Genomic DNA, 11,771 nt, shown 5'->3' with positions numbered 1-11,771 from the left:
CAGAAGAAAAATCACATTCTATATACATAGCAATAGTTACAGGAGCTACAGAACAAAAATGAGACATAAAGTCTGATTTTTAAAATGTTTGTGGATTTGATTCCCAGTCAGGTTTGATTCCAGTCTCTGTGTGCATGAAGTTTGCATGTTCTCTTGTTCCGGGTTCTCTGGTTTCCTCCCACAGTCCAAAGACATGCAGACTAGGCTAATTGACGTTCCCAAATTGCCTGTAGTGTGTGAATGGGTGTGTGAGTGTGTGTATGTGTGTCTGTGCCCTGCGATAGATTTGCACCCTGTCCCAGGCATACCCCGCTTTGTGCCTTAAGTCTCCTGGGAAAGGCCCCAGGCTTCTTGTGACCCTGAATGCAGAATAAAGCAGTATAGGGGATGAGTGCGTGGGTAGTCATTGTTCAAATTTTTACATTTTAGAAAATTATGTCTGCCCATTTGTGAAGTTTAAAATGTTTCCTTTTTTAAAAGAAATTTAAATGGAGACCATTAATCTAGTACTAGCTCTGGCAGATACTTAGACAAGTACAAAGAAAATGAGAAAAAATTATATGTTATAACATATTGGATTCAATTTATTGTTTGTGAGGTCAGACATTGATGTTGGATGAGAAGGCCTGGCTCACGGTCTTCACTCTAATCCATCCCATAGAATTCTGTTCTGAGATCAGGACTCGTGCAGGCCAGTCAAGTTCTTCCACACTAAACTCGCTCATCCATGTCTTTATGGACATTGCTTTGTGCACTGGTGTTAAAACTGGTGTGGGTTGTTTTTCAGGAGGTGGCCTGGGCTCCTTAGTTCCATTGAAAGGAACTCTTAATACTTGAGCATACCAAAACATTTTGGACAATTTCATTTTTGACAAACATGTCTGCCTGTCTTTCTGTATAATAAAACTCTCTGTCTAACTTATTAATATAAATTTAAAAAAAATTGTGGGGCCGGGCATCTAACGCATGTCATCATACGTCAGCCAAAAAAAGTATCTCATGGCCACTGAATACATGTTGTGGCCATGATTAAGGTGTGGGAAAGCCTCGACTCTCTTGTTTTCATAAGGATTTTTTTTCTCCACATTTTGGGCGTTTTGGGGGACTTATTATGCTCCAAAACTCATGAAAATTGGCAGACAGGTTGGAATCTGCTGCCATATGATACCTGAAAGTCACATGAGATTTGGCGCATACCTCATACACACTTGCACGTATGCACATGAAACGCGGTACACACTTAGAGCTCATTGAGCTGAACAACTTTGCATAGGGCTCAACTCAACAGGAAGTCAGTTATTTTGACATTAAGGATGCAAAATTGTAGAGGGATTTTTGATATCTCGAACGGTTCAGCCGTGATAATGCCTCAAATTTATGCCAAAAAAGTGGTTAATAATTTTGTTTGTGGCCTTTTATTGAGTCAGGGGTTCAGTGACATTACATTGAGTAACATCATAGGATGATGCTTTTTTTTCTAGCATCTGCAGCCTATTTTACACATACACATTACAAATGTTAAACGCTTACACACACACACACACACACACACACACACACACACACACGCATCTCTCACACAAGCACGCATACTGTACATCCACACACACAAACAGACTCATACATCACAAATGTTAACACTCTCACACTCGCACAAACACACACACACACGCCCGCACGCACACATGCACAAACACACTCACACACACATACATACATGCACAAACACATCACAAATGTTAACACACAAACACATCTTTCTCTCTTTTACACACAGACACACATGCACGTACACTTAAACACACTCATACATCACACATATAGTGTACTGTACACACATTACAAATGTTAACATTCACACACTCACATGTCTCACACTCACACACACACACACACACACACACACACACACCAGGGTTTTGGCGGTCTTTACATAAAATTCCCCCTATTTTACACACAAACACACACACTCATACATCACACACATACATACACACACATCACAAATGTTAACACTCTTACACTTGCACAGACACACACATGCATGCACAAACACACATATACACACATTCACACATGCACAAACACATCACAAATGTTAACAAACACACACCTCTCTCTCTCTCACACACAGGCACACACGCATGCACGCTTACATCATACACACACACACACACACACACACACACACACACACACACACACACAGAGTTGACATGACAAATATTTAGGGCCCAGGTTGACACTCTATTACCTTATATTGTGTAAAGTGTGCAGGCTGTGTAATGCACCCGGGCAGTGATGGCTTTTTGTAGGTCTTAACACTATGAATAGACAAACAGGTTGTGTGGTGCGCCCAGGTGGCGTAGAGTGCTTGGGCCTGCTTGCAACTATATTTCAACTTGTAATTCTAATATTGAGTCAGTTTAAGTAGCCCAACTTTGTCTCTTATTGTATCCCCATTGATGTAGTTAGCTCAAGTGATTATTTTTCTAAAAAAAAAACAAATGGCTTCATAGGTGTCTGTCCAGTCCTTTTGGAATTTAATGTACAGAGCACAGACCTGTCCAAACATCACTCCACTGTTGCTTTATTATTCCCCCAGGCCCTCAAGGACTACAGTCCCCTCCCACAGCTTGTTCACACCCCTCCTATAGCTCCAAAAAGCCAACCGTCACACCTCTGACCCCAATCCTTCACAGCAGACCTCTGGTTAAAGAGAACAAGAGAAGGCTTGTAAAGACAAGGATGAACTTTTTTTTTCTACAAAATATTTAGTTATGATAAGAATAAATATTAAAAAGCTATATACCACCACCACCAGTGTAAAACACAGTTTATTTAACACAAATCTAATAGGTGCATGTGATTATGCATGGGGTGTGCATGTGATTGCATCTCAGGTTCAACGTTTTGGTTTATTCAGTCTGTGTCTCCAAAGTTCTCAAGTACACAGTGTTACCTGTTGTCTCAACAAATCCCAGTGTAAGGAATTGGGCCAACAATACAATATTAATTCATTCAACATTTTTCTAGTTGGAGTTTTTACAGTGTATGACACATTGTCGATTCAACACACATAAGCATTAACTAAATATAAACCCTGGGTTTCCATTTTCAGTCAATTAAATAATGAACTTTACAGGGCCTGAAGCCAAGGGAGCAAAACTAGCTGTGCTTTCTGGGTGGGAGGAATGGTATTATTAACTGTCCCCTGTCAATCACTGTGATGTTTGGTAGTCAGGAGAATGCCTGTGGAAGAATTCTTTACTTTCAAGTATATTACACTGCCTTGTGATGCTTCATGATCTAAATTTTTAAAGAAACAAACAAAAATAGGCCTTATTTCAATTTTGCATTCTGCTGTTAGCTTGTCACACAGTTCTCAGTGGCCTTAGCCATGTTTTAGAATCCTATGATATGCTCTTGTTAGTCGTATAAAAAATCCTGTTTGAATGTAGCAGGGAGTCTGTTTCTGTGTGTGTTCCTTAGTGTTGCTTTGTGTTTCTCTCTAGATTTAGAGACTGACACTGAAGGGTGATCTGAAATGTGATGTTAGTGCCTATTGTACTCATATTTGGCACATTTGGCTCACTGTAATGTTTTTGGTCCATCACTCATTGACTATCAGTGTTAGAGCACCTGAAAAGCCCTTAATGAGCACACCAGCCCTTAATGATTTTGGGAGATTTGCCAGTTCCGAGCATAGTCAGTTTATTGCTGACTATAGCCTTTGCAGTTTTAATGAGTTAATATGCCAATACTAAGTGTTTACGACAAGTGTAATATAAGCAGCATTTTATGTTAGATAGCCTTCTTTCTAATGCATTCTGTTTAGTGTATTATTCAAATCAATTTTATTTGTATAACCCTTTCATAGACATGTTAAAGTCACAAAGCAGCTTTAAAGAAATATGGATGGAAGTTATATCTTTAATAAGAGGGAAAAAAACCTAGAAGAGATGAGAAAGAAACATTAAAACAACCCAGAAATCAAGCTCATTTGCGTGACAATGGATACTTTTAGATTATAGGTCCTTGCTCCTTACACATTTGGATGTTAAACAGTACTACAGGATCTTGACAGGATCTTCAGCAAATGGCCGTGTTCACATTATCCAATGTTTTTAGTAAGTGCAATCTTTAGGCTATCAAAGTTGGAGCAACTGCAGTAATCTCAAGTCTTAAGATACACCATCTCTGTACTGTAAAATGAATAGTAGGTAAAGTATGTAACCTAAACATCATACTGATATCCTACAGATTGTGTTGTGGTAAGACATTTGATGTATCTGTCTAGGTGGAAGTTTTATTCCAGTGCTTCAAAAGCTGTAAGAGCACTGTAAGTGTATTTGATAGTCTGCCCTCTGTTGGTGATCTACAGTTCTGAGTCTATGACTACATTCATAATTATTTCAGTTAACAAAAACTGTTTGTTTTTTTTATTATTTAAAAAAGGAAATAAAAAACACACACAAAAAACATCTAATGTACATAACTGTACACCCATTTTGGATGAACAAGTGAACTGTTATAACAAATTTTGTTAAATTAATCTTTAAAAAACATTTTTCTTTACTGTTAGTCATCCTGTCATTTCCACATTTAGATGCTTATTGCATTGTTTACATTGTAGTTTATATGTGAATACTGTGCTGGCCAGGATGAACACACCACAACCCTATACCTTCACTCATTCTATCTTGCCTTGTAAAAACCAATAAGCGGTTTTTAGACTCACTGAAATCATATATGCATACAGTATCTGAAAAATGTATAACAGATGTAAATACCCAGACGTACTTATCTTATCTTATAAAATATAGCTACAAGAGAAATGCCTGTGAATATAAATTTGCAGTACTAAATACACATTTCCAATATTTGAGTAAAAGTAGATAAAACATTTAAGTAAAAGTCTTTCTTTTACATTTCTACTTTAAAAAAGTACAACAGTACTTACCTTTAAATTTAGTTAAGCATCTCTCTTTCTCTCTCTCTCTCTCTCTCTCTCTCTCTTCCAAATTGTGGAAGTGCTGTTTTCATGACTGTCTAAGACACTATTTGCTTCTGATTTTAAATACCTACTACATGATTAAACATTTCACAGTGGGAAGACAAATCATGCAATTATGTATAATAATCAACAGGTGGTGATGTAAAAGGTTCAAAAACTACACACCACTGTGATAATGTCATTCAATGCCATGCACTAATGTAGTGAAGTAGAAAGTAAAGGTATGGTAAACCTGCTAAATGTATCAGGGCCAAGACAAAGACAAAGTGCAGTTCGAAGACAAGGGCAAAGATCCAGCCCGAGTCCACATTAAAAGATTGAGTATGGTATGGCATCAGTCCAGCATGTGTTCTTAATCTTAAATAACAGTTAAAAACCAAATCAATCACATATAAATACTCGATAAGGGCGGATTTGCCCTGAGAGGATATTTTTAGTTTCCAGAGCACCGTCTGGTCTCAAGGAGACGGCAGAGCTCTGTTTATTTTGTGTTTTCACTTTACTTTTTCCCAATGGGAGGGTCTTCCTGCGCATGTCTCATAAGCACTCTCACTAACTCCTGTTAAGAAGTAGAAATTTAGCTTGCTATTGTGTAATTCCTTTTACATGATTCTTTTATGTTGTTTTTTGGTGCACAGTTAATAATAATATATTAATTTAAAATAATTATGATACACACTGTTGTCAGAAAAGTTTCCAATCTCCTACACTTACACACTCATTGTACATGCACCAGCTCACAGTGCCTCGATAACCTGATTATCCAGCCAGTCAGTAAGAATAAGACCAGATTTTTAATCTGCAGAATCATAGTTAGTTTGCTCTCAGTAACAGAACCTGTGAAATTATTCTTTTTTTTATTTATATTTATATAATTCTATCATCATGTCATTAATCTTTTACACCCTCTTTATTGTTCTGGTGGATTTGGAAGCATTGGGGATAAGGTAAGGATAAATCCAGGATGCCTTAGAGATGGATAATTTTGTGGAGCCAATCCACCCACAGGTTTCTGGGAAAAAATTGAATTACCTAAACCTAAAACAAGGTAGAACATATGAAACTCTGAACAGATGCCAACATGAAACAAACAGATTATACTATGATTTTAACCAACAATTTGAGCACAAATGGCACTAACTGGTTTGTCTTTAATGGGCTTTTTTTGTTTGATTTTGTGATGCTTATTAGACCATGCGCTGTGATAAAAAACAAAACAAAAGGGGAGGTGGGTATAGAAACTGGCAAAAAGCAAACAAGAAAGCGAATGAAAGGAAGGAAACCTGTGTTTATAAACCCTTTTGGAGCTTTTCACCATGGGGAGGGCGATCGCACAGAACCTGTGGGTGGACGGTGGGAACAGAGGCAGACAAAGCAACTTCATGCTCTCCAACTGCAATCCACTTCAAAAACATTCTTTGCAACAGTGCAAAGACATCACGCAAGAATACAGCAAAGGGCAAACAAAGCTTAATGGTCTCTCTGCTTTGCCAGATAACACTGGTTCATCTGTCTAGTTATCCTCGCACCAGGGGGGTCGCTGAGTAAACACTTCCAGAACGCCTTTCCAGAACATTTTTTAAGGATGTCCACTCCACCTCTGCACACCGACTTAAACTTCACCACAGTCACCATGCTGGACCAGGCTGAAGATGATTCCAGTCACTCACCTCAGTCTTCAACCCAGGCCAGGCAGCAGCCTGGTGGGCATAAGAAGCTTTCTCGCAGCCTCTCCAAGTCAGACTCAGACTTACTGTTTCCCATTAAGGAGGATGTAGCTCTGGGTAAACACACCAAATCAATAACCAAGGGCAGGACAAAAAGGACACAAACAGATCAGCTGTCATCACTCACCACTGATTGGGAAGAGGTAAGCACAATGGGGCTGAGGGGTAAAAAAACGAAGGGTTAACATGAGAGATCAAGAGATGTGGATGCAAAAATAGCTTTGACACAGAAGAATGGAGATCTAGAAGAGGGATAGAAAGCAAAGCAGTGCAAGTGCCAGGCTGAGTCCATTGTTCCCTCATGATCCTCCACATAGGCTGTGGTGCACCAGGCTAATTGGGTCTGAGCTGTCATTCCACATTTTCTCAGCTATCTTCCAAACGGTCGACCCACGCTCGGCGTATTCCCGTTCCCTTCCCTCTTCTCCATTTCCCTGCTTCCCTGACGGGTTAGAGCCATGAACAGTGACAGTGCACAGCATATGCTTTATCAGCAATCCCCATCAGCGTGAAGAATGAAATGTGAATCTGTTGATAAATATGCATGAGAGTATTATATAATTTATGCAATTCTTCCATGTATTATTTGTGTAAATGGATATTTGTTTAAATATTGCCAATTCCATGATGTCAGACACTAATACAAATTAAATTATATGCATGCATAAGGGGAGTATCATGTGAGGATGATGCTTAGAGTCAGCATATAAAGACAGAATCTAAGTTTACTCTTAAACAAATAACTGAAACTGAAAATTTGACCAGATTAACAAAACAATACTGTGTAAAAAGCTTAATGTTTTGTTAGGCTGGACAGGGGAGGAGTATCCGGTTTTCAAGGACATCCTGTTTTGCATTAAACCTCTAGTGCTGGTTCCCCTCCAGGTTTAAACACAAATGCCTGGGAGTGTGATGGAAAGTAACACATTTCCTTTGCAATATGAATTTAACAGTTGGGTCACAGGCTGTTTGTATACTAGGCTCCCAACAATGGTCTGCAGTAAGTTTTGAGAATGTACTGCCAAGTAAATTATGACTGAATTACAATTCACATTTAAAGTATATTTCTTGTTTAAACAAGTAGGCTAACATTCCTAGCACATATGACTGTGTTGGCCCCTAGATACAAAGCACATACTGCCGATACATCGACTGTCGAGTTATCTGGGAATTTGCACATCAGCCTCTGCTTCAAACTCGAAAAAAGCCATATCCAACTACAGGGGACACGAGAATCAACTCTGGAATCACTTTTAATTCTTGTGTCTGACAGCTTTGCAGGTTACACAACAATTGTTCAAAATAGATTTGACTAAGTGAGGGAGAGAGAGAAGACAAAGGTGCACTGCAAATACCAAAACACATACAATAGTCAAAGCACGATTATTACGGAAACATGTGGGAAACCCAAAAACACTTAAGAAAGTCAAAGTACAGTATATGCAAAAAGAGAAACGCTGCAAATACAAAAAAAACATATAAAAGTCAAAGCGCATGCAAAAACTAAAAATGCAAAACAAAAGAGATTAGCTTCATTGGAAGTGTTCTAGGAAGGTAGGAGGAGTTTTGAACTTGCTTTGTTTTTGGTTTTGCAGTGTTTAATGTTTGCATCTGTTTTGACTTTTGTATTAGCTTTTTTTTTTTTTTGTAGCTGCAGCGCATTTTCATAATGTTTGCGCCTTGACTTTTCATTCCCTTGAAATTAAATGGTTCTATCTTCATTCTAAGCATTTATTGATATAATGAGCTTCAAAGTCCAAAAAAACATATCACTCGACAAACACCACACATTATGTTAATACATTGTATACGAAAATCTGAATAACCCAATAACTCAAAAAGAATAGATCCAGATAGAACCATATAATACCAAGGGGAGGTTTTGTATGTGTTTTTGTATTTGCGCAATTTTTGTACACAGTTTATGCACCGTGACCCTAAAGCCCACACATGGCAATATGACTGCATTTTTCATACATGCAGGAAATGGTGCATATTCAGTTAGTAAGAAAAGAATACAAGAATGAAAATATAAATATATGAAATAACCAGGGTGTTCTACTTAACTGTTGACTACTTGACTTGACTGAATTTCATATAAATGAAAAAGTGTATAAAACTCTGGGACATCTGTTCTCTATGCATATTCTTGTAATGAGAAAAACATGAAAAAAAAAGTAATGGGACTCTTTAATATTCCATAAAAAATACACCATTGTTTACAGTTTGGCTCTAAAGACATTCAGCTTTGACAGTGCTTCATTTAAATGATTTCAAGATTCCATGCCATCAATTCATTACTTACTGAGATTAAGGTTAGTCTCCAGAACCCATAATCTTGTTACCTCTTTGGCACATAGACCAGCTCAACATTAAATCTTTATTACCCCTCCTTCTTACATTTTTCTTAAAACTGCTGGCTTTCACATTTTCACTCGTTAGCACGGACCTTGAGTGACGCTCATTATTGCTGGCGCTGCAGAAATCATTTCAGTTTTTTCGAAAGCCCTGGAACTTTAAGGCTTAGGGCTATGACTCCAGTAAATGGTGTTTCATTGACCTCCTTTATCCGTGCTTTATCTTCCTTTTGCCACTTTCTGGATGCAGCATAGCAATAGTCATTCCAAAAATATTTATAAACCATCTTGGGTAAATATGATTGCTGTAATGATAAATATTTTATTTATCAATTTTATTATTTAGGAGTAATAATTAATGCATGGTGGCACGGTGGCTTAGTGGTTGCCTTGCACCTCCAGGTCCTGGGCTGAAGCCCGCATTGAGTCTGTGTATGTGGAGTTTGCATGTTCTCCCCATCCTTGGTGGGTTTCTTCTTGATTCTTAGGTTTTCCTCCACAGTCCAAAGACATACAGATTAGGCTAATTGGGGTTTCAAAATCACCTGTGGTGTGTGAATGCATGTGTGAATGTTGACCAGAAGTCCTACCATAGTCGTACAAATGAGAATAAATACAAAGGTTACCACTGGCCTCTAATTGTCACAATTGGCCTTCATGGTCCCTACAGAGGTTCCTAGATGGATGGATGGATGGATGAAATAATGAATGCACAGTTAATGACATTGAGGTTTTATAGAGTATACAGTAAATGGTAAAAGGACATTTTGTCGACCCTGTACAGTATTATTTATAAATCCATATACAAAATAGGTTGCATATGTATAATGTTTCATAAAGCACTTCAAAGTTTTTTTTTAAAGTTTTATTTATTAACACGTTATAACATCTATGCAACATGCTCCCATGTTCTTCAGACCAAAATGTCCTTTTAAATACCTCAATAAAAGCTAATAGAGATCATTTCCATCATATTTTCCAAAATGCACATTAAATTAAAGCCATTTCATATTTGTATGCTTATTTTGAACATTATTTTTAAATTGAATATACATTGTACATATACACTATATACTGTACATATATTTCGTTTAGCTTTCACAATAATATAAATCCATAAGTGCATGTATTTCATAAGAACCCACATCCATTGTGCAAATATATTGCCTTATGTGGAAATGATTGCAATTCGCAGTTGCTGTAAAACTGGATGGTTGCATAATCTTACTACAAACACCTTGTGCCACCTCATCCCCCATGTGATTAATAAGATTGAAGTAGTACACTAAAGGGAAAGAAACTCACTTTAATGCTCCTGAAAATATTTGGTGACACTACATGCTTTGTGAATGGTGTGTGCACATGTATGCACAATTATTAAATATTCATTTAAATGTGGACAATCACGGTATCTGAATCTATGTTCAGATTTGCCTTTACATTCAGACATTCTTCACTAAACAAGTCTACTCCGTAGGTTTATGTGTTTATCAGTGAGAAAATTGACCTAAATTTGTCTTACTATTCTTTTCCACTCATCTAGTTGTGACGTTCCTGTGCGCAGTTAAGACAGGATATGGCAGCATGGTCTTTGGCTATTTCAGGCTGTTCAGCAGCTAGCTTGTTCATCATGGCACTGATGCTGTTTGTCGGAGATTTGTGGCCCAGCTTTTTTTTTTTTTTTTTTTTCATCTGGGGAAAATTCTGGTAACCTCTTTAATCAAAGCTGTCTTGCAGATGACTGGTCATTTTTGTAGCAGTTTACTTTTCACACAAGTGTTCCAATAATATATGCTGGTCTGGTTCAGTGGCAAGCTGTTTGTTTGTTAATTTGTTTTGAGGGTATCATATTTCAAGAGTTGTACTAAAAATGTACTAAAACATGTGTATCATCAACTGTGTTACTTTTATATTTCCCCTGTTACTTAATTATAATTTGACAATAATACTATGAAAATACTAAATTACAAAACTTCAATTTTGGCTTTATAAATTACATAATGAGTGTAGTATATTTAAATATCTGTAAGTTATGTGTTAGACAGTATGACAACTTTATTTAATAATTTATGTTTTTATTTGGTCTTGTACAAAACATTTATATGTACATTAAACAATACATTAAAAGTGGGAGTGTGATCTAACACTGAATGCAAGTGGGTTAATTTGGAGTGGAAAATATGAAGGGCTGTGTAGCCTCAGGGTATCTTCACTTTTGGCTTTAGAGTCTGAATGCTAAATTAATTCAGAACCATTTTGATGCCACTAGCACACAGGAGAGTTTAGAATTTATAACTATATTATATATTAGATGTGCCCTCAACTTCATTGGTGTGGAATTTAATTTAACATTCATAAGCGCATCATTAAAAAATGTACAATGCCATCTATTGAATTTTGGAATTGAATAAAAGTTTTGCATGTTACCGTGAAATAAGCAAAACAGCTATTGCACAACACTAACACAACTGCCATTGATTATCAGTTATAAAGCAGTATATTGTATATCAAGTATATAGCAGTAATCTGGCACTCAAGGTTAATGTATAAAAGCCAATCCTGGACAAGATAGAAGGTATCAGAACACCCAGTGCATCACAGCCCGCTGCATATGGGGCTTAGCAGGTTCAAGAGTTCAAGGTCATTAATCTGACCTCCAAATTCCAGAGA

General features: G+C 37.3%; 1 protein-coding gene across 2 annotated transcripts in view; it reads left to right on the top strand.

Moving 5' to 3' along the window:
- The first annotated feature begins 6,357 nt into the window (after positions 1-6,357).
- anks1ab (ankyrin repeat and sterile alpha motif domain containing 1Ab) overlaps positions 6,358-11,771 on the top strand; it is a 35,466-nt gene continuing 30,052 nt past the window's right edge. For both annotated transcript variants that reach the window (XM_053498773.1, XM_053498772.1), the window contains exon 1: positions 6,358-6,887. In XM_053498773.1, coding sequence (XP_053354748.1) covers positions 6,603-6,887 — 285 coding nt within the window. In that variant the 5' untranslated portion in view covers positions 6,358-6,602. The remainder of the gene's footprint in view (positions 6,888-11,771) is intronic.

Source organism: Clarias gariepinus, chromosome 6, assembly GCF_024256425.1.
Source record: "Clarias gariepinus isolate MV-2021 ecotype Netherlands chromosome 6, CGAR_prim_01v2, whole genome shotgun sequence".
Taxonomy (NCBI): domain Eukaryota; kingdom Metazoa; phylum Chordata; class Actinopteri; order Siluriformes; family Clariidae; genus Clarias; species Clarias gariepinus.
This window is presented reverse-complemented; position numbering and strand designations above follow the sequence as displayed.